Raw genomic sequence first — 24,409 nt, forward strand, 5'->3', positions numbered from 1 at the left:
GTGTTTGGATTGATTGAGTCGCCACCATGGGGGGAGGGGAGGGGGGGGGGGGGGGGAGTTCTGTTTATCGGTTTATGGTTCGCCAAGGTACCTAGCGAGGTTCTATGGCCGGTTGTTTGGTTCAGCCGTAATATGGACATGGCAGCCATGGGCGCTAGCCAAAGCAGGAAATTTGCCTATGTTATTATGGACTCGACGCTTTTGCATTTCTGCTACCGGACTGGTCCTCCCCGTGAGGAATTGTATCGCACCTTGGTGAATTTCTTGTGTGTACTGTTTTTTTTTTCAAAACTGAAAATAAAAATTTTATTAAAAAAAGCTGGTACGTAATCCTAGCTCTCCGTCCCCTCTCAACTAGATGAGGGGCAGCCAGCACAAAACAGTAAGGACCTATACATTTTTTGCACTAGCCCACGCGAAGCCAAACAGAGCAACATTTCCACAGCGGATTACGATCAAGTTTGCCGTAGTATTGACATGATAGAAAGCATCAGCACGAGGGAAGCAGGAATTACATGAAAATACGTTTAAACATAATGCATTAGTATTCCAACATACATCGCTTCATGTCCTTTGGCTGCTGATGGGGATCTCGAGATGTGTGCTTTATTGCAAGTTATCGGGATAAAGAGTGCTTATTGGCACGGTTCTATTGTGACCTTCTACGAAACCCGGGCAGATACCTACGTCCCTTCTCAGCAACACAATGCTGTTATCTGTGCGCTGTGGCATACCCCGGCGAATGTCTCCGGTGGGGGGTGATCGGATACCACCTTTTGGCCTTGGTGGTGTTAGAAGGTCATTGTGAACATCTCTATTTCACCTAACTCCATTAACACGCCCTTGGCTAAAATGAACACAGCATTCTGAAAATGTGTCGAGCCAAACTTGATGTCTACCTATCCACTGGCTCAAGAATGCTGTCAAACTGCATCCCAAAATGCACGTCCATCAGTGCTTGAAATGGAAAACAATCCAGAGGGAGGGGTGGGCTCAACAGAGCACTCGAGGAAGGGGGAGGAACAGCAGAGAGTGGGGTGGAGGTAGAGAAGCGAGGGGAGGGAGGGAATTCCGCTTCTCTTAAGACTACAGAGTCTGCCGGGATCCCTCTGTCCTCCCCGTGAACCCCTGCGCCTGTAAGCTCCGTGCCTTGCCGGAGTAGTAAACAGAGTAATAAAACACGCCTTCACTGCTAAGAAAGTTAGTACCACAGCCGTAAAGCAGGCCATGGTGTCCGTAGGGGCTGTCTGAAAAGCGGACAGGGTGGCACTTGAAAACACTCCTTACCATTGGGAAGCCAGAGTTTACCATAAATGCTGACGCTACCCAATGGAAAGGAGGGGCAGGGCGGGGCTTAAGAGTACCCTTTTTTTTTTAAACAATATCTCCCACAGAAACGGGGCAGCTTTGCTGCCACACCCACGCAAGACCTAAAAATAGAGGTTACTTCTAAAAGCAACAGGTAGGCTACTCATTCTATGGTTCTGTGGCTATCAGTTGTAAGTCTGGAAACAAATTGGAGGTTAAATATTAATGTCCCATCCTAGCAACATTACCCTCTCTGTGTCCACGGCACCTTTCTATGGTATGACAGAAGTTTTACATTGTCACTTTAAACACCCACCATAGAAGATGGTAGGCTACGACACTGGCAGCAGCCAAGTTATTTAGTCTAAGGAAATGGGAGACTACAGACATACCCACCTTAAACGAATGGTTGAGAGAAAAAGATGTTTATGGTCTCACATAAGAGACTGATTTACTGGCTCAATGACTAACCATCTTAGACTTGATCTGGGGCCATTATCTACAAGACACCACAGATCAACATACATGACACTGACAATGTTTGATGGTAGTATAGATTATGGCAGTATATAGAAACTACTCAAACTCTGCACTGCCTTGAACTGTAACTGCCCATTCTTTTCCAAACTCATTTTGAGCATATTATGTTGAATCTCTGCGGGCTAGTCTAAACGGCAGATTGGCCACGATCAACTCATAGCTAGCCTAATCTCTTTGCCTTCTCAGAGAGGTTTATTTATTACTGTGAGCGGTGGAAAACTTATGATAGGAGTGTGACTCGTTTGTTAAGTGTCTCCCCACCCCGGGGGCGCTAGAGGGCGCGCTTACGGAATGGCTGCCTAGACGCGCAGCTCCCGTTCCTTGGCATATGATCCTTCTCCGATCCTGCGCCACGGGGTGCTAAATCGACCCAGAAAGGTTGGCTTCTGAGTCCTGCATCGTTCCCCACACTCGCTCCAAGTTTGGTGGCTCTACGTGCTCCGAAACGGGAGATACGGAAGGTAGAAGTTTGACCGACCCTGCCACTGGAGCTCGGGCAGGCGCCGGAACGGCTGCTATATTCACGCGACCCTGGGGATCGCCACGAGACTACAGGCCGCACCTCGCCGCCACGACCTGCGATCCTACTGGGAAGACGTGCGGCGATCGCCGCGGAGGTAGGAGACGACTGGCTGCACTTCCCGGAGCTGCGTCCCACCCCCCTCCCCATCGCTGGTGGCCCCTTGTTGTTGGTACTGGGGGGGGGCTGATCCTCCCATGCTGGACGGGACTGCGGCCTGCCCGGACTGCTTCCCGCCTCGCCACCGCAACTGGCCGGCATAGCGGATCTTGACGGACCTGCAGGGTCTGAGGCCTGACCCCATCGCGCTGGACCTTACCGCTGCACCGTGCTCCCTGCTGACGGGCCCCTACGCGGGGGCCACATCAGGAGATACTGTCGGGTCGAGGGATTGCCGTGTCTCCCTCCTGCGTGAGGGCCCTGGACTGCCCCCCTGTGTGGCGATCCCCGGGGGGCTCTCTTCCTCGCTGCTGGCCGCTGCTGTCTGTCCTGCTGGCCTGAATCCTATTGACCTGGAACTGCCACGGGCCCTGAAGTCTGGGCTCCGCCTTGAACGACCCTACGCCACTAGTGTCCACTGAGTGCTCTGCACATCTTTGCTCCTGCGTCCACTGTCGCTTCTCTGGAGCCTGGGGGGGCGCAGACCGGCGAGGCTCGTTGCCATCTCTCCTGTTCTACACTACAAAAGTACACTGCGGCGGGGCCGTCCTGCCCCCTTCCGACTGCCACTCCTTCTAAGGCCCATTGAATTGTCCTGCCACTGCCCATCCGGGTTTGTGGACTGTCGCTGGGAGCTACCATGGGGCGTCCTGAACACCGCCAGCCCAAACTAAGCTTCGACAATGCTCGCAGAGGCGCTAAATCGACGCCGCTAAACCCGGGGCCTAGCACATCTTCTCCACAACCCACCCCCCCCCCACCCCCGGCCCCTGCGGCAGATCTCACAAGTCTGATCCAAGAGATGCGACAGGGCTTTGCCACTGTCGTGGAAAAAGTGGATGGGGTAACGGCTCGGTTGGATGCCCTTGTGCACAAGGTTGACCGCCATGAGGAACGCATTACGACTGCGGAGCAGCGGATATCCGACAACTCGGACACCACCGCGACCCATACGTCACAATTGGCCAGGATGGACAATTTGCTGCGCGTCATAGCGGCGAAGAACGAAGATTTGGAGGCGCGCAGTCGCCGTAACAACATACGCATAACGAATGTGCCGGAATCCACGGCCACAGGCAGAATGGAGCTGTACGTGGAAAAACTGCTTAGGGGTTCCATCGGAGAGGACGCTTTTTCTCCTCAGTTCATAGTGGAGAGGGCCCACCGCTCTCTGGCGCCGATCCCCCAGCCTGGCTTGCCTCCTAGGCCTATAATAGCACGGCTATTGAACTATCGGGATCGCGACACGGCCCTCCGGGCGGCCCGCACTCAGAATTCGCTGCAGTATAATGGGGTCACTTTCTCAATATATCCTGATTTTACACCGATGGTCCAAGACGAAAGGCGCAAGTTTCTGCCCGTCAAGAAAAAGCTACGAGAGGCCCAAATTGATTATGCCCTCCTGTATCCGGCGAAACTGCGAGTTACCCATCAGGGTAAGCAACGTTTCTTTACTAACCCGCAGAAAGCAGAAGATTTTTTGAAATCTGTGCGTGCAGCGCGCAGGGGCGGGACTGTGCCTGCTGAGGACCTGGAGAATGCTGATGTCCCCCCTGGACAACAAGATGACTAACTGTGCTTGCGGGATGTGTGAACAACGCCGGCCACGCCTGCTGTCTCTCCACCAGCGTATGGAACTTTGGTAGCTGGAGTGAGGAGAGGATGATGGACATGCATGGACACTGCACCCCAGTGGTAATGTACGCCGAGGACCACTCCCTTGGCCTTAGTCTCCACCGAGGGTAGTACAGTACTGGAGCTAAGGACCAGGTGGTGGCAGTACGCACTCTATGCTTTACCCCTACTGGGTGCTCCCCATTACATGGTTGTGTTTTTTGTTGCTGCTGTTGCGGCTGGAAGGGAGGTTGGGGTGGGACTACGAGGGTGGGATCCATGGCTACTGGCAAGTTCGGGATGCTGGGGTGGGTGGGGGGAGGTTGGCTTTTACGAGGCTGCTGTTGCTCAGACTGTATCTTTATCTGCTGATATGGTGTTTCCTTGGGTTTGGGCGGGATGGCTGTGGCTATGACATTAGGTCCCTTCGGGCGTTTTCACATATAGACTTGCTGCATCTATGGCGGTGTCGAATGCAAGTGCGAGATTGACATGCGTATCGTGGAATGTCAGGGGTCTAAATAATGCTAGGAAATGCAGAAATATAATTGCCTATCTGAACAGACATCATGTGCAAGTTGCTATGTTGCAGGAGACGCATCTGCCTGCTCGGGGCGATGCCATTTTTGCGACAAAATGGGCTAGTGCCCGTGTTTTTTCCTCATACTCGACTTATGCAAGGGGGGTCGCGGTGCTTATTGCCCGCGGAGTGCCTTTTCATCATCTCGGAGAGGCGGTGGACGGAGAGGGGCGTTATGCTCTACTGTGGGGACGAGTTGGCCGTGATGTCTATGTATTTGTATCTATGTATGCACCAAACGTTGATACTCCTGCCTTTTTTTCTACGTTATGGGGGAAGATTGTAGCTGTTGGGGCAAGACATGTTGTATGGGGTGGAGATTTCAACCTCGCACTAGTGCCCCCCATGGATAGGGCAGATGGTGTTAGCTCCTACAAGCCCAAGTCTAGAATGACATTGGAGGGAATCATGGAGGAGGGTGGGCTCTTGGATGCCTGGAGACACCTGCATACCCAGGAGCGGGAAGGGACACACTTTACCTCACACAGTGGGACATGGGCGCGACTCGACTATTTTCTAGTTGACAGGGAGGTTACTGCAGAGTTGATAAGAGCAGAACACCTGCCTAGAACCTTTTCCGATCACAGCCCTGTGTCTATGCAATTCAACATTCCTGGGTGGGACGATCCACGTCCTCAGTGGCGACTGCGTCCTGATGTGCTTTTGGACAATGTCTTCCGCACTGAGCTGGGTGAGGAGATAGCAGATTTTTTCCCAAGGAATAAAGGCTCGGTAGAATCAGTTGAACACATCTGGGAGGCTTTTAAGGTCACCATTAGGGGCTTCTGCATCTCCAAGAGTCACGGGGTGCTGCGCGATATCCTACAGTCCATAGCCTCATTGGAGCGCGACCTGCGAGCTCTGGAACACCGCATGACCACGAATTCTGACCCGCACTTACACGCCACCTTTAGGGAGACACTATCACAGTTTGAGGAGGAGGCAGCCAGGGAGGCGAAATATCGGGGCAAACACTGGGTTGCTCGGAAATATTGTGAGGGGGATAGGCCAGGAAAAGTGCTCGCTGCAATCACACGTCCATCTCGGGTGCACAACACTATACTTGAGCTTACTGACGACACCGGCACTATAGTCAGGGACCCGGCAGAAATACTATCCACCTTCACTACACACTACTCTTCCCTATATACTTCTACGGCAGTGGAACACACCTCGTACGCTGAATACCTTAACGAGGTGGCATTATGTTGGCTCAGCGATGGGAACAGGGAGTTTCTTGCGGCTCCTATCGAGCTAGACGAGATCCGCGAGGCCATCATGTCCCTTCGGAATGGCAAGGCGCCGGGGCTCGATGGCCTACCGGCCGAATTTTATAAAACCTACATCGACATAATGGCGCCGGTGCTCCGCGAGGTCTTCACGGAATCCCTAGCTGATGGGATACTTCCCCGCTCTATGCGTGAGGTGGTAATCACCTCCCTTCTGAAACCGGATAAAAACCCCACCACCTGTGAGTCATACCGACCACTGTCCCTCCTAAACTGCGATGTCAAGATCCTAGCCAAGGTCTTAGCCACCCGACTGTCGCTGCTCATGACCAGGCTGGTCCTACCTGATCAGTCTGGCTTTGTGGCGGGAAGATCTACATCCCATAATCTTCGCACCCTCTTTGCCGTGCTTCGCACGGTTCACCCCGACGTCCCTGTCGCAGCCGTGTTCCTAGATGCCACTAAGGCATTCGACTCGATCGAGTGGCCTTACCTCTTTTCGGTTCTAGCCAGCATGGGTTTCCCCCAATTGTTTATCTCTTGGGTTCGACTCTTGTATACTGACCCCACTGCGAGAGTGCTAATCAATGGCCGCCTGTCACTACCTATCGCACTTACAAGAGGCACCCGGCAGGGATGCCCGCTCTCTCCCCTACTGTTTGCCATCGCGGTCGAACCGCTTGCCTGTCGTTTACGGCAGCTACACCGAGAGGGAGCAGTGCTATGTCTGCAGCGGCAAATAGATGTGTCCCTCTATGCTGATGACATCACATTATATGTTAAACGTCCTGAGACGCATCTCAATCCCCTGCTTAGAGAATTCATAATGTTCGGAGGGGTATCAGGTGTCCACATCAATTGGGCAAAGTCGCAGTTTTTTCCCCTCACTGATGCCGTACAGTTCTTCCCTCTCGATTACCCACTAGAGTGGTGTAGCGATGATCTTAAATATTTGGGGATTCGTATCTCTCGCGATAGAGATGAGACGTTACGTGCCAACTATGGAGTAGCCATGACCAAATTAACTGCTTCAGTGGACAGATGGATCACTCTGCCACTCTCCATGGCGGGTAGAGCCTCACTCATTAAAATGGTGATCTTACCTCGCTTCCTGTATCTATTCCTTAACATCCCCTATTACCCTGGCGCTTTTTTCTTCAGAACGCTCCGCACGGAACTGCGCAGGCTTTTCTGGGGTGGCAAATCCCCCCGCTTAAAATGGTCGACGCTGACCCTCCCCTACGATAGAGGTGGCTTTGACGTCCCTGATTTTGAAACTTATTACCAATGTGCACAAGCGCACTTTGCCTACCATTGGATGGCTCCAACTCCTTTCATGCCGCACATAGCGGTAGAGGACTGGATCGTACACCCTATACCACTCAACGGTCTGCTGCAATGTCCTGAGACGTCCATCACCACTGCGAACACCTCAGTTTCCTGCACATTAGATGCATGGCGCCGCATTGCTAGACACCTGTCATGCCCGCTGCCCTACTCTCCTAAACTGCCACTTTCTTACCACCCACAACTATCTCTCTTGTCGGAACGCGGTTTCCGTCAACTGTGTGACAAATTACTCATCGCCTGTTGGGGTGACCTGTTCCATGAGGGTAGTTTTAAGACTGAGGAATTGTTCTTCAAGGCACAAGCGCACACCTCCCTTGAACTCTTTTACTACATTCGGCTACGTGCGGGGATGCGGGACATCTTACCTGATTATCCCAATGAACCTGATACCCTAGCGCCACTGCACTTCCTGCTGGGGTCACAAGACGGGACCCACTTGGTCTCCGGTCTTTACCGCCAAATTCGCGTTGCTGCCCCTGAGCCGGACTCTAATACTCGGTTGCGCTGGTCGACTGAACTTGCCATCGACATTACCGATGAGCAGTGGAAGTATTGCTGCACGCTCACCTCTCGTGTATCTGCTAGCAGCAGATTGAAAATTATTCACTACAAATTCCTTCAGAGGATATATTATACTCCGGCTCGGAAATATAGGTTTGGTCTGGCTGACAGCGACCGATGTGACCGCTGCCGTGCTGATCATGCTGATTTCTTGCACCTGGCATGGGACTGTCCTCAGGTTGCTCATTACTGGCAGTTGGTTGTGGAGGCTCTTGCGGAGATGGTGGGTGAGGCGGTGCCTGCAGACCCCTTGGTCGCCATACTCGGATACACGATGCACATGCCTAAAGGATGCCGGAAATTTGTTGACACCGCCTTGCTCTTAGCCAAGCGACGAGTTGCTTGCCGCTGGGGCAGAGGACGAGCGCCTAAGTTTAAGGACTGGCTTACAGATCTGACGTATTGCCAAGATCAGCACACCACTTTTGCCGAACTGGTACCCCTCTCCTGCAGGCCCAGAGATATTTGGGAACCACTAACGCACTATCTGCTCACGCGTCCGGATGACGATGCACGCTCGGGCGACCTGCCTCCCCCTCCTCAGCGCGCTGATATCCCTCCCGGATCGCAGCCCCTTGATACCTCCTGCGACATCTGACTTTCTTCGTCCCCACACGCTCTCATGCCCCTGCGACGTCCTGTATGAACTAGGCCGCCCAGGCGTGGCCTGACCCACACCCCCCCCTCCACTTTGGGCATGACTATTCCCCTTTTTCTGCATCCACAGCCCGTTCCATGATCTTGCTAGAGGATACCCCGTTTTATACTCTACGTCTGTAGGACACACCTTTGCAGACTTCTGCCACACAGGGATAGCAGACCCAGACATCAGTTCCGCCATGGGCTACGGCCTGCCTGACCCACCTTGCTGCACCACTCATCATTCGCACTTTAGTACAGTCACGATCGGCCTCGTAGTTATAACCTGAGTTGGGAAGTTTTGGGTTCCTGTTTTTTTTTTAACAACAAACATAACGGTGAGGGATCTCATCTTTCGACCACAAAACCCTGTTCAACTGCTGCTTATCCTTGCTTGTCCTACTCCCCAGGCTGCTGGACCAGTATCCTATATGTCTTTCTATGCGCCGCCGGGCCCCCGGGATGCCGGCTACTGGGCTGTGTATTGTTCGTTAACTTTGCTGCCGGCCTCCGGGTTGTAGGCGACTCAAGCTGTGTATCATATTTTGTTTACACCAATAAAGCAGGTTGAACCCAAAAAAAAAAAAAAAGTGTCTCCCCACCCCCATGGTTCCTCCTATGTGCTGTTATAAGACGACTAAATAGACATGGTAAAAGTATGTCCCATAACAATTCCTATTCCACCTTCAAACCTTTAGTTTGTATAACCTGTGGCCAACATTCATCCTTTTATGAACCCTCACCGCTTTTGTATTCTTGCAGGTCTCATCCATGGGTATTGTATTTTGGAATCTTATATTTTGAGTTTATACAATGCCTTTACTTGTAGCTTGCAGGCTGACAATAGTGTGACAAGATAGCTTTATGATATTTCATTATACTGGAATGAAGTTGATGCTCACTGCGTGCATGAACCCTGTAAAAACAAAAAAGAGCAATACTAATCTTTAAAAAAAGATGTTTGCTATAACTGACAAATTAAGAGGTCCGGAAAGTATAGAGGAAATGCTGAATACTTCTTTGTGTACTTGCAATGGAGCAGAACATTCCTCGGGATTGGTTTTTGCCACAACTGTGGGGACATACTTGAGCAAATGCAATGATACTTATGTATTCTAAAAAATTCCTTTCAGCTATACAAAACTCAGCATAGAAGTTTGTCACTAAATCAAATGTGTGCTTTTCCAATATAGTCCAACAAATCTTTTGGGGATCAGTATTGCTTTGCAAATCAATGAACAAGTAACATTTTGAGCCAACAAACTCACCTTTGTGGGTTGTGTTGTGGATGGGATAACAGACGTGTGGGTTGGAATTGACTGAGGTGCTGAGGGAACTGGAAGGGGTGGTGGAGGCGCAGTTGGTTGAGGAGGGGGCACAGCAGTCATAACAGGTTTCTGGATGACATCTGTAGTGACTTGAGGAAAGGCTTGGGTTGTCTGGACAGGTGTTATATTCTGGACAGGTGCTCGTATATGAGGTGGGGTAGATGCACGGGTGACATTCGGTACTGCTGCACCACTCAATTTGGGGTTTACAGCTGAAATGAAAGAAGAAAATACAGCTAATCAGTTGAACTAAAATCTACAATTTAGAAGTATGTAGCACATTTTGTACAAAATACATCCCCTTACTTGCAATAGTCTCACAAAGAAAAGCAGCACATTCAATTTACAAACAATTACATAATGAACAAGTTACTTCCATTCAGTAACGTTCTTTCTTGTAAAGACAATCTAGTTGCAGATTCCTAACCTTTAGGATATTCCCAAAGCGCCAGACTGGATCCGGAAACTTTACCATAGTACTTCTGAATGCCAGAAGGTGGCACAGTGTGGGTCCCCACCGATACCATCCCCTGACGTGTGTGTCCTATATACTCACCACTTCTGCAAGCTGTCAGTAACTTCAAGACTGTCTGCGCCCCCAGGCACAGAGCCCCAAAGGTAAATAGATAGAGCAGTGTGTATCCTGGGTAACAACAGTGTTTCACTTGTAAAAGAATGAGTGCAGGAGCCCAAAGTTCTTGTCAGAAACACGTGGCTAGCACCAGTGTGCTGAATACCAAGACTATGTAGTCTGGAATCCACCTCGTACCTCTTTAATCCACTAGCAGACACTCAATGCCTCTCTCACTTTTGCAAGATCCTGCTTTCTTCTTTTGCAACGTTTGTCCAGCTGTCTCTTCCTACTAGTTTCACTTTTGTTTTCTCTCTTCCTCTCCACCGTCACCAGCAAACACAGGCTCAAATTAAGCACTGGGTAACATTCTTCCTGGTGTCTATTATCAAGGAGCAGATTCCTCATCGTTTGAACGTTCTGCAGGCATCAGACTGAATCCGGAAACTTGTATCAGTACTTCAGCATGCTATTAGGTGGTGTGGCCATTCTGCTTGAGAAATGATGTGGGGAGCCTTTATCTCAATTGCTTTCAAGGCTGCCTGTTCCACCAGACACAGAGCTCCAACAGAAAATTGGTTTATATTATTCATATTAAAGGTTTTATATAGAGCAAACATGACCCATGCAATTATCATAGCACTTTACACATGTGCAGAGACATATGGAAACAAACAAGGTTCCCAAGATATGAGAAAGATCGGCAAAAAGTATAGATACAAAAGGATAGAATACTACAAACACAATAAACATAAGAAAATCATCAAAACAATAACAAGCAGTAGTCATGAGAGTAATTGACGAGTTAGGAGAGGTACAGGGAAAGGAGATCATATGATCTAGGGCATACATTTGTTCATTAGTACTGCTAACTTCTTTCTTGAAGGAAACATATGGGGGTCTCAGACTGGTTTCAGGGGGTGTTCCAGATTCTTGGACCGATCCCAGAGAAAGTTCAGTTGTAGGTTTTCTTTTTGGAGCATCTCTGTGGTTTCAACAATTAAGTGCTGGAACTTCGGGAAGATCTGAGGCCACCAGAGAGTTCCAACTTCTATGCAAGGTATCTTGGGGTACCGAAGTATAGGGAGTTATGGGTCACGCAGACTATTTTTAATTGAATTCTTGCTTAATAAGGGAGCCAGTTGAGAGCTTTAAAGTCCGGGAAAATTGACTGTTTCTTTTTGATCCCATGATGAGTCTAACGGCAGAATAAAAGGAGGCCATTAGAGGAGTCGTCGTGGATCTGGGCAAGCCAGAAAAGGGTTGCACTTCCATAGTCTAACATAGGGAGTACTAAGGCTTGCGCTGTAGATTTGAAGTCATTGGCAGGAGGAATGATTTTAGTTTTCTCAAGATGTCCGTTTGTAGGTTCGCTCCTTTGGTGGCGGTGCTGATATGCTTCTGCATATTAAGGCTCTTGTCACAAGTTAATCCCAGTGATTTCGCTGAATCGATAACTTGGGACAGGCAATTGAGGGCTGTTACTGGATTCAGCCATTCCTCAATGATGGGTGACTGGTTGGATAGAGTGATTAGTAGGAATTCGGTTTTGAGGGTGTTTAGTTTAAGGTGGTAGTCTGCCAGCCAGCATCGGGTTTTCTGTAAACTTAAATTAAGGGATCGAATATCTTCATGGTAGGAGACTTTCAGTCTAGTTGGGTGTCGTCCGTCTACATGTGGTAGTGGATGTTAGATAAACTCGGTTAGAGGCTCCATGAACAAGTTAAGGAGAGTGGGTGAGGGAGGATCCCTGCGGGACCCCTACTGTGACCGAAGTGGTCTTAGATAGGGACTGATTAACCTTGTAGAAACTAGGAGGACAAGTTTAGGACGGACCCTGATAAGCCCATCCTCTGCTTCAAAAGTTGTTGTGTTTAATTGTATTGAATGCTGATGATAGGTCAAAGAGGATTAGGAGGCAAGATTGATTTTGGTCCAACATTTTTAACACATCGTCCATTATGTGTGTCAGAACTGATTTGGTGCTGTGCCCTGGGCAGAATCCAGATTGGAAATGGTCCAGAAGGCAGAATTGTTCAATCTGGTTACAGAGTTGTATATGAACACATTTTTCCAGGAGCTTCGCCAGATTTGGAATGTTGGAGATCAGGCAGAAGTTGTTTAGGTCCATGTGGTTTGCTGATGGTTTTTTAGGATGGGGACATCTGTCTCGACTTTAGGCAGTCAGGAATAATGCCTTGACGTAAAGAGGTATTAACAATCTTGGTTCAGAGTGGGAGTAACAATGATTTGATCTTATTGAAGACGTTGGGGGGTAAGTGGGTTGTTAAAGTGGTTTGAGGGTTTCAGTGCTGCTAGGATTTTGTGAATGGCGCCTTCATTAAAGGTTTTGAAGGAAGTTCATGAGGTGTTGTTTTAGAGGGTGAGTCCAAGTGAACATGTGGGTAATACCATCAGGGAGAGGGAGGGAGTGGAGATAGGTAAGAGAGGACAATGCTCCAAAGCCCTCTTCAAGTCCATGTTCATGTTTTCCATCTTCTCAAGGAAGGAGGCAAATTCCTTGCAGCAAGATGTTGAACTGGATCCAGCTGGGGAGGGTTGGGTAGGCCATTTGATTGTAGTTTAAGGAGTTAAACTAGTTTTTTTGGTCTGTTTCTAGCTTGGTCTAGTTGGCTTCTAAAGTAGTTAGCTTTTGACCTTCTGATACATTTGTAGTATGCATTCCTTGTTGTTCTCAAATGTTTGAGGTGTTCAATGGACAGAGGAGATCTCCGCTAATCTGAGGTTACGTCTTTCTGTATTTAGAGTACCATTGTACCCTGGTTTGGAGTGTTTGGTGGACACTTTCGTTCTAGTTTTAGAGATGCAATAGTTACCAGACTGTTCGTCATGGAACAAGTGCAATGGTTTGTAATATCATGTACGTTTGACAAATCTAAGGGAGACGGCAGGATGTTGCCAATGAGAGCTGTCAATTCATCAAAGTTAATTCTTCTTATGCTCCTTCCCCAGATTTTGGTTTGGTTGATCTATATTTTTTCTCACTGTGTTATCGATGAAGAATGTGATGCAGTGGTGATCAGACCAGTCACATGAGAGAATCGAGTTGAATAGTGTTGGCTTTTGAAATTATAAGATCTATGGACGACCTTGTTGTGTGTGTGGCAGATTTAGATCAAACTGAGGTCTGAAAGAAATGTTTTGAGGCTTTTCACTGCAGTCTCATTCAGATTGTTTCAATGTAGGTTGAAGTCTCCTCGGAATGATTTGGTTGTCGTGTTGTACTGTGTTGGTTGCGATGATTTCTATATTCTGTTCAATGAAAGAGAGGTTGTCCCCTAGAGGGTAGTACTTAGCACACTAGCCTGTTGCAAGCGATATCGATGCATAGGTATTCACGTGAAGATAGAACGGGAGAATGTGATTGTTTCACAGATAAGCTATTACGATGTAGGCAGGCAATACCGCCACCTGGTCTGCCAGATCTGTCTAATCTAGTGATGCCATGGTAAGGAGGGACTAGTATGTCAAGGGTGGGTGCAGATGATTAAATTAACCTAGTTTCAGTCAGGATTAGGAGGCCAAGATCATGAGCGAGGATAAGGTCAGCAATATCCGCTGCATGTCATGTGTCCGATCTGCATTTCAGTAGCATGCGTTTGAGATGGCGTTTGGACACAACACGGGTGGTCTGTGTGAGGCTAAGTCGCTTACGAAGGGATGGATTGGATTAGAGCGTTATTGTGTATGTTATCAGTGTGTGGTAAATCATATGAGAGGAGGAGGGAGTGGTTATCTCTATCTGATAGAGGAACTTTTCGTCTAGATGGCTAAGTGGGCGCATTGGGGTAAGATAAAATTCTCCATCACGGGTGCGTGAGCTTCAGAGAAGGTGAGATCCCGAAGGTTGGGAGGTTTGTGGTAGGCAAGGTGAGGAGGTTGGGTGCTTGGTCATGACGTACTGTACATATTCAGTTTCCTATTAGGCCACTGATTCACAGATGACTACGGTGAAGGCAATAAGTCTTAAGGACAGCCTCAAGTTGTTGTAGGCGAGGTGTGATCTCATCAAGTCTGGAGTCTAGTGAGGAGTGGGGAGATGGTGTTTAAAGAGTTGGAATACCGTTCACCTATGGGAGCCAACAAAGGGGAAGGAAGGTTGGAGGGGGAGGAAAGGTTAAAGATAGGAGAAGGAGAAGAGCTCAAAAGAAGGGGGAGTGGAGTGCTGGAGATAGGTCGCTAGGCATAGTTAGGGTGTCAGACTTCAGGAGAGGCATGGGTTGCAGAGGTGGGGGTGGTCGGAAGCGTAGTGTGGGTGAGGAAATGAATTTCAAGACCAGGTGATTCTGAATTGCTGTTCCGGGTGTGAGGTGAGTTGCGGAGTGCTATAGGTGATGGTGCGTTAGAGATGCATACAAAGTTATGAAGGCCTTGGGTGGAGGAGGATTTAGTCCTCGTTGCAGCTTTCTTTATGAGAAGGAAAATGTGCTCAGATATTTCAAGGTTGCTGTCGGATGAATGTATGAGAATTATCCCATTGTTGTAAATGGTGATAGTTGCTTCTGGTCTGTAAACAAACGAGGGGGCAACCAAAACTCTTAAGACCATAAGACATCTCCTAGATGTGGAGATCGAGAGCAATGAGATCAGGGCTTTCCTTCACTGAGCTTTTCTATTCATATAAAGGACGAAGTTACTTGTTATGCATCCTTTGTTCATGAAAAAGTAGGGATTAGTAAGCAGGGTTTCTGGGTGTGATTTGAGAAATGTATTATTAAAGCTTTTGGCTGTTTTTTTGTTAGATTTGGGGGGTACTTAATTGTGTAGGCATAGCGGCATGATGGCTCCAGTTTGGCTAGCAAGACAAAGAGTATGCAGTTCCTAAGGGCGTGTCTAGGTCTACCAGGAAGGGACATCTCCTTTTAGGAGCAAGGGCCCTCACACAACCCAAGGGGTGTCATGCTTCATCATTGGGCAGCTCCTCATTGGGCTGGCGTTGCAATGCCCAATTGGCCCCACGGGGTTGGAGGGAGCTCGTTGCCCTAGTTCTTTTCTTTTTGCCGATGTGAGGTGTGGTGGGGGGTGTAGTGGTTGATTCTGAGTAGAAATGGAGAAAGGGTGTGTTAATAAAAATAACAAAAGGAATCCCCAATACTCTAGTCACTAGAATATTTGATCCACTCCAGCCCTAGTTAATATGTTTGAAAAAAAAGGGTGTCAACATGTTTCAAGTCTATTATTGTCTGAAGGATCGTGGCATTTCATCAGGACCAAAGAATCCCTATCTACTCCTTTAGGGATGGTAAATGTGAGCATGTAGATAATGCTGTATCCTAAATCAGTGTTACAGATTTAGGATACCTTCAGGGGGAGACCTAATTGTAAGGTCTGGGGTCCCCAATAGTACTGGCCAGGACGGACGCTCACTGGCGTACCAACGGTCAGTTGTCGATGCTCATTTGGCTCGCCGACCTACACCCTCATCCTGCATATACGGGAACTCCCCTATCATCATGCCAGTGAGCGTACGTCCTAACCCATACGATTGGGGTCCCTAATCATAAAATGTGGTCTCCCCTGGGAAGGTATACTAGATCTATAACATATTAGGCATGAAACATGTAGACCCTCATTACTTTCCTAGACATTAACTAGGGCTGGAGCGGATCATCAAATCCTTCTCTCGCCATGACTTTTTAATCATAACAAAGGAATCCAGGGAATAAGGAGTCTTTTGGATTCCTTTAGTTAATTTTGATTAACACACTCTTTCTCCACTTCTACTCAGACTCAGTAATTCTTAGATGACCCATGTCAAGGACAGGCTGCAGGAGGCTAGAGGGAGAGAGGAGGGCAAGGGAAGAGGGGAAGGGGATCAGGGTTAGAACGCGAGGCAGTGAGTCTGGGTCTATGGCACTTATGGGGTAAACCTAATAAGGGCTGTAGCAGGTTACAAAGAGGTCGCTGGAATAGTTAGCAAATAATGAAGTTGAGGTCGGTGAGGACGAATGCCAGGGGGGTCTGGAGAGTGTGAGGGAGATACAATTCACCTGAGTAAGCCCAAGTGAAACACGCTTAATAGAAGCTCTGCGACGTAGAGTATAAGAACTTAGCATAAGTCGTCTAGATGATCATATCTAAATGTAATGTTATGCAGGTGAAGATTAGTAGTTAAAGATGTCCTAGAGTGAGCATATTGGGGAACAGATAAGAGCCGAATGAACAGAAAGATGACACAGGTGTGACGTGCCTATGGGAAGGAGTATAGTTGAGAATCAGATGAGGCTTATGCCATATTGTGTGGATGTAAAAAGTTGCCTTATTAGGGCTGGGGGAGTCCGTCTTTGAGGAAATAGGGAGAAAATAGGGAGGTGTATTACCCTTTCAAGATGGCTTCCCATTTACATCATAGTGCATCAGAGTCTTCTTCCATGTCAGTAGGTATGTTATCATGTGGTTATGCTGGAGTCCTGCATTTGTGCCCATGACAATATAGGATTGAGTCCTATGTAGGATTCTGAAGGGTTGATGCATCCACCATTTTAGTGCTGGGGGAAAGACTAGGGGGACCCCCATAATAATGGACTGGCCAAGTCAAGTAGGAATCCTCAAAATGAGGAAACCAAGAGACACCAACAGTACAAAAATAACAGGTCTCGAGATCTACGACAATCAGAGGCCGGGCGCCATCTAGTCTCAGTACGCCATGTGTGGTGACAGTGAGCCAGCTGCCGTCTGCAATAGCAGCTGCAATATATCAGAAAGAGTGCCAGCATCCTGGTGGCTACAATCAGGCTCATGCAGGAGCTCGGAGTCCCTGATACAATCAGTCAAATGAAGGAGCTCAAGGGGGCAAGGGCTCGTCTGGGAGGAGGACAACGGTAGGGAGCAACGAGGGCAGCAAGGGAGGCTTCGGAGAAGGCGACGCAGGCACAGTGGGAAGCAGGGAGATCTAGCAGGCAAGCAGCAAATCCCGTGAAAGGTGAAGCCCTCTATCGGGATGACATCCAGACAAGGGCTGAGTGACTGGCTGCAGGAGTCCGGCACCCACTCCTTCCAAGATGGCGGACTCTATTGCCCACTAATTGTTAATATCACTGTATCATGGGTGGACGACGGGGAGCGATGAGAGGCAACAGACTGCGGCGGCCCCACTTAGATGTGGAACAAATGGTTTGAGACCAGTAGAAAAACCCTCTGGCCTACCGTGGCTACTGCCGGCTGTTCAGGCGCCCACCTCAAGCTTAATCAGGCACGGGAGCTTTGGAACCAGGATTGCCATGTGGAATCAAGTCTTCGAGCAGGTTGGTGGGCACTTCAAACGGCAGGATCCTAGAGGTGTTCAGGACTGTAGGTAAAGGCATCCAGTAGGTCGGCTAAACAGGGATATTCACTTAATAGTGATCCCAAGCCCGGGGAGCCTCCTAGAAGCTACACTCTCCAGTGGCCATCTTGAATGGATGGGAGCCAGGTAGTGTTTCCCCTTCCTTTCTTCTTTCCCTTCTCCCACCTTCCTTTCTTATCTCAATGCATATATCAGGCAATTTTGGTGTTCTTTTAAGTATGAAATCAATAGATTTGATAATGATGATTACAACTATTAGAAGATATCCACATATATAAAAACTATTTTGCTTTCATTGTGTTATCCTGTAAGATTGTCTCTATATGATGAATTGGGAGCTGTATGTGTATAAGTATGTATATGCATATATGTACATATATAAGTGTGGCACATTTGTACATGTACATATATGTATATAGAAGGAAAAATATTTGTATTGACAGAAACCGTACAATATATATATTTGTATAGAGACAAAGAAAGTTTGTGATAGCAGCATTTTGTATCCACACACTTATCTGTATATTTATCAATTATAGTAATGTACAATACAATTGGAGTTCTAACTGTTGGTTTTACTTAATTTTAGATTTTTTAACTTGATGGTATTTCCTGACGAAGACACGCCTGTGTCGAAACGAGCGTCGAAGCTACCATCACATACTTCCTTTTTTATTGTTCTAAATATAATGATTTACAAATGTATTATTGAAAGTCATTGATTCTGTTTTTAATAATTATTATGATGATTAAAACTTTAAAAAACTTTTTATCATTTTTTTGTTTGAACTCCTTGTTCTACATTGCTTATGTTCTACAGTGCCTGGGAATGTTATTTTTCATTGTATTTTTCATTGTTGGGAGCCAGGTTGTAACCAGTGTGCAAATATTTAGGCTAGAGATCTTATTAATGGATAGAGTCCAATCACAGAACAGGGAGGATCAGTTGGGAATATTCAGTTAGATGGTCTCTACAAGAAAGAGCATTGCTAAAGGTAAGTAACTTTCTCTTCTGAAAGTGACTTCTAGCCGCAGATTTCTTACCTTTTGAATACAAACCAAAGCAGTACCTATGAGATGTGGTTCTATGAATGGACTCAAACCAGAAAGTCCTGCAGAATCGTAGGGCAAAATGCCCTTGTTGGAAGACTTGTCGGAACAGACAATAGTGCTTTGTGAACGTATGGAGAGATGCCCACGTAGCTGCCTGGCAGATGTCTAGGACAGGGTCTCTGCCAGCTAAGGCAGTGGTGGCAGCTTTGGACCTGGTGGAGTGGGCTTGCAAGCCTTCTGGACTACTTTATCAATGCGCAGCAAATTTTAATACAGACCACAATCCAGGGGCATCGTATGCTTCGGCACAGCCTTGCCTTTTTTAGTTCCTGCAAACCCCACAAAGAGCAGATTGTCCACCTTGGTAAGATCGTTGTTGAAATGGAGCACTCTTTTAGTGTCCAAGCGATGGAGTCTCTCCTCCGCCTTAGAAAGGTGAGGTGGAACACAGAACACCGGCTAGGAGTTGCTCTGACACAGCCGAAAACTCAATCATACACTGTGCTGAGGTGATGGCAATCATGAACACAATTTTAACAGCTAAGTGCTAAAAAGGATAGCTGTGGAGCAGCTTATATGGAGTACATATGAAATAGGTAAGGGCAAGATTGAGATGTTTTTTGGGAATCACAAACTGAGAAGGAGGAACATGTTCTATCACTTTAAAAAAACAAAAAACATCACAACTGGTGATTTAAACTAAGGGCTGAAAGATGACCCTTAACTGTGCCCACAGCAAGTCCTTGCTGAGCAAGAGACAGAACAAATACCAAAAATATTAGACAGTTTAGCCTGGAGGAGGTCAACTTAGCGAGTGCTGCACCAAACCACAATTTGGCCCCAATCACAGGTGTATAAAGTTTCTGTCAAGGGATGCCAAGATGAAATTAACCACCTCCGGAAGAAGGTCAAAGGTGTTCAACTGTCACTGCTTAGTCTCCATGCATGAAGATGGAAATAGCAAAGGCCCAGGTGCAGAACCCTGCCCTCTTGCAGCAGGTCCTCCCATAGGGGCAGCCTGACTGGAGAACATTAAGCTCAAACCCAGGAGTTCTGGATACCAAACTCTCCATGCCTAATCTGGAGGCACTGGGATTCCTTCGGCATGGTCTGCACTGTTTTTCTTGAGAGCTCTGGACAGGAGGGGTGGCGATGGAAAGAAATATAGGAGTTGAGAGTTCCACTGGAGGCGGAATGAGTCTCTAAGTGAGAAACACCTTGGAAAATTAAACATCCAGAAGTACTGGCACTGTGTGACCTCTGCGGTGGCGAACAGATCAAGTGATATCAAGTCAATTGAATTACACCCCCATTTCCTTAGGACTGGAGGTGTTGAAATCTGGATGTGAAACATAGCAATGTTTTCTTCTGAAGTGTGGCAAATAGATCATGTTTGGAGAGAACAATGTTTTTAAAGTGGGGCTAAAGAATGTTAGGATTTATTTCCATTAATGTTCTGATTGTGTCTGCTGAGCAGAATAGTCTGTCTGCAAGCTGTTCTGCAAGTTGGGGAATTTTACATTTAAGCAATAAGTGGCCTATAAATGTAGAAGTTTGAATCCAAACAAAAATGTTTCCCCTGGTTTCTGAACCTAGTCTATGGTCGTCCTGTTTTCACAAAGAATCAGAACAGTATGCCCTGTAGATGTTGGAAAGCTTGTAGTAATAGACATACAGCTTTCAACTTTCAGTGTAGCAACTGCACATTGATCCATTTCCCTTGGGTAGTGAAATGAGAAAGGTGAGCTTCCCAAGCCTTGATAGGAGGAGTTTATGATAAGAAGTATGTGCGTCTGCTGCTCTACAGCCTATCGTAAGATTCTGTTTACTCCAATATTTCTCAGGAAGGGGTTGAATAAGTTCTCGCCTGTGTTGCCACTAGAAGCAATAATATCGGCAAGTAGCTTTTGAGTGTTCTATGAAAATGGCCGTGCCCATAGCTAACCACTTTCTGGCAGCATCAAAGCATTTACTTTCTTTATGTGATGTGAGCTTTCAGTGGCTACTTTGATAGCAGATCACTGATAAGTGTTGAGGGGCAGCTTTGTACTTGCATTTCACTTCTGGGAATCTACATAGTGTTTAAGACTTTTTGATTATTCTGCTGCATTTCTCAGAACAGCTTTTAATATAGGAAGACTTGCTCTACATTCAGAACAAAGTTTTGAAAAGGAAATCAATTTTCTCCTCTTCAGGCGACATCCTGACACAATATTGCATTGCTGGTCATTGCATTATTGAAAGGTACATAGAGGTTTTATTCTGGAGGTGATGCCCCAATGCCGTTCTGTTCCAGTCACTCCTCAGTATCTCACTTAGTTATGCACTTATTTCATGTGCTTTCTTTATGGGGGACAAGGTCCTCACACAGCTGCAGGGATCCTCGCACTCATATGTGTGTGTGGTGCTGTGACAAAGATGGGGAGTATGTGATGTCACCTTGAGGACAAGGAGGTGACTGAGGAACAACAAACAGGTGCTCTTTATAGGACATGGTGCTCTCTCGGTATTATTTAGTGGGATTTGCTCTGGAATAAGATAACGGTGAAAATCTTGTGCAATGGATTTCTCTAAAACATTTTGCACTCAATAACGGTCTAGAAAACTATGATAAAGATTAGTTGATTAAGTCATGTAAGCAGGTCTAAACATATACTTCTGATGTAAAAAGGTGTTTTTTAGGGCATTTATCACCTCTATCTGATGACTTTTCACTCTGTGGGAAAACTTTAGCACAGTCATTGTAGACAAAAAGCATTCTCTGGTAGGTGTCTCCATCTTTTTCTTCACCTTTCAATCTTCCAATTAGCCACCCAATCTAATTTCCGCTCTACCTCTTGGTGTCCTCTCAGACATCTTACAAAAAGCACTTTCCTTGATGGAATGGGAGGATAGTAGGCACACCACACATTCTTGGTGTGTCTGTCTGTGGAAGTCCTCTATCTCCCACAGATGGCAACTGACAAATAGAGAAGTCATACTGACAGGAAAATACTTGAAGAAACAGCAAATAATCTTTCATCATTCTTGTCCGATGGTAAAGTTGTCAACCAAACCAAAAAATAGGATCATTTCAGATATAAATTACTCAGAAAAACCAAAGGCTTGAAAACAACCGAATAAATTCCAGAATTTCTGCCACACAAGTCAGAAAAAAGAACAAAGTTTCAGGCAACTGCCAGTACAAAGCATTATAGGTTGGGAATACTAGTGGAGCCTTAAAAGGACAGGATGTTTTTTATTTTTAACTCCTATAATGTAAGCATATCAGGTTGCACTTTCTCTTATTATCTGTTCCTGTAGCTATCAGTTGTAGTTTTTAGAAGGGTTTTTGTTACTACGTATAGCCTGAAATTCTGAATCTTTTGCTGGTGATCGACTTTTTAAGGGTGTCTGCAACATCTGAAAATGTTGGTCTATTCACCTTCTCTACAGATACATGAACACATTAATTGAAATCAAGTGTTACAGGCTCCCTGCATGCAAGCAGGGAACTATTCTACTGTTAACGACTATCAACAAAGTTCCCTACGATGTAGAGTCTGCAGTTAGACATACCAATCAGAAGGAGTGATACACTCAAACAGGAAAAAGCATTGAGAGGAATACTTCACTGGCTGAAGCAAGAAGTAAGGAATCGTCAATATGATAAATGAAGCAATAAAAATTAAGGAAACATACTCAACATAGACTATTTACCAAAATGGTTCAGTTTTATGCCTGGATCACACAGGGCTGGCTGTCTCAATACCTTCTGATAATGCTAACTATGTCACGTAAAAAGGTCAACTGGCACTCGCCCAAAAGACTGTCAGGTCTGAGCAGACCAGAAGCTGTAATACTGCCTTCTCTAAAATTGTTTGTAGGAATGGATAAAAGTATTGCATACTTTTCATTACAAGACTCAAACACACCTAAGCAACTAGTCTTATGCAATGTGAAAACATTAAACTCTGTAAGAACACTATACAAATACCTGGATGGAAAGGCAACACAAAAACTAATAGAAGACACAACAAAAGAGGAACAAAAGCATTATCTGAAAAGTTAATGAACCAAAACCATAAATTATCCCAATTCTTACAAAAAGAGTTGAGAAATGAAGGCAGTGCTCCGCGTAACAGAAACTACCACATCCAGACTGTTTCAATTTGTCAGTGATGCAGTGCAGGTCTGAGGTAAGAATGGGCAGCAATCACCCTGCTGGAAATCACAACCTCTGGACATTTGCTTTCAAATAGGATTATTGATGGTTATCCATAAAAATCAAACAATGAAGCATATTTTGGGATCAGACTGACCGATGGGGACATCACTGAGCAGATAAACCTGACATTTTGGTATCATAAATGAGCCAGATTCAAATTCAAATGAGGAGTGTGGGAGTGAGAAGTGAATAAGGATTAGTTACTTACCTGTAATCCTAGTTCTCATCCAGGGGTATACTCATCAAAGTCATAATCTATGAATAATCCCCGCCCATGCGCGGGATCCCGGAGCATATAGAAAATACATATAAATATATATGTATATATATGTGAAAACATAAATTTGCAGCCTAAAACATTTCCCAACTGGCAAAATTGCCGCAAAATTACATAAAGTAGCATACATACAGTAGTACTCTCCCAACCCCTAAGGAAGAAAGAGAGCAGAAAACATTTGTATACAACAATGCTTTATTGCCATAGGAAAAAAACCTGTTATTGCAGGCACTTGCCAGTAGGCTGCAGTAGAGTATAAAGCAACAAAGAAAACTGACACCTTGCCTTTAAGGCATTAGAGTAGGGGTACCGTGCCTTTAAGACCTGAAGGCAACCCCCTGCTCCCATGGTGCACCACAGGTGGCAGTTGGGTCAGTTCTTTTTGGAGGTGCATAACACCTGAGGAGATCCACAATAAAAACATCTCATAACTTTGTAAATCTGCTCGTCCGGGGAGGTGGGCGGGAGCTTATGACTTTGATGAGTATACCCCTGGATGAGAACTAGGATTACAGGTAAATAACTAATCCTTCTCATCCAGGGGATACTCATCAATAGTCATAATCTATGAATAGATTAGCAAGCTCATACCCAAAGTCTCGCGGACGAGCAAGAAGTAAAAAACTTCACAGAATGACTAAGAAACATATTGCAAATGCATCTTATGCAAACAAGTTTCTTAAAGAGGCCTGCCCTACTCTGGTATCGGCCTGCGTATCTGAGTCCAGGCAATAATGGCAGGTAAAGGTATGGACAGACTGCCAAGTTGCCGCTTTAGAAATTTCAGAAATAGGAACATTACGAAGGAGAGCTGTAGTGGAGGCTTTCCCTCTAGTAGAATGTGCATGCGGTTTACCCTGCAAGGTCTTGTTAGCTAGCTGATAAGCTAAAGCTATACAGGAGACAATCCAGCGAGAAATTGACATTTTGGAAGCTGACAGGCCAGTATTAGTACTGCCATAATGAACAAAAAGCCGGTCAGACTTTCTAAGAGGAAGGGTTTTTGACAAGTAGAACTTCAGGACCCTCCGGAGATCTAGAGAGTGTAATGACCTCTCCGGGGGAGTGGAAGGTTTAGGAAAAAAGGTAGGTAAGGTAATAGACTGGTTGATATGAAAGTCTGAAACTACCTAAGGCAGAAAACTTGGGTGCGTTCTTAAGACCACC

At 46.4% G+C, this 24,409-nt stretch overlaps 1 protein-coding gene across 7 annotated transcripts in view; it reads right to left on the reverse strand.

Annotated features, from left to right (window-relative positions):
• Nucleotides 1-24,409, reverse strand: part of BRD4 (bromodomain containing 4) — a 1,377,132-nt gene that overhangs the window by 1,014,042 nt on the left and 338,681 nt on the right. For all 7 annotated transcript variants that reach the window (XM_078681876.1, XM_078681852.1, XM_078681859.1 and 4 more), the window contains one exon: nucleotides 9,769-10,040. In XM_078681876.1, coding sequence (XP_078538002.1) covers nucleotides 9,769-10,040 — 272 coding nt within the window. The remainder of the gene's footprint in view (nucleotides 1-9,768; nucleotides 10,041-24,409) is intronic.

The sequence above is a fragment of the Lissotriton helveticus genome, chromosome 1_1 (genome assembly GCF_964261635.1).
Source record: "Lissotriton helveticus chromosome 1_1, aLisHel1.1, whole genome shotgun sequence".
In the NCBI taxonomy this organism is placed as follows: domain Eukaryota; kingdom Metazoa; phylum Chordata; class Amphibia; order Caudata; family Salamandridae; genus Lissotriton; species Lissotriton helveticus.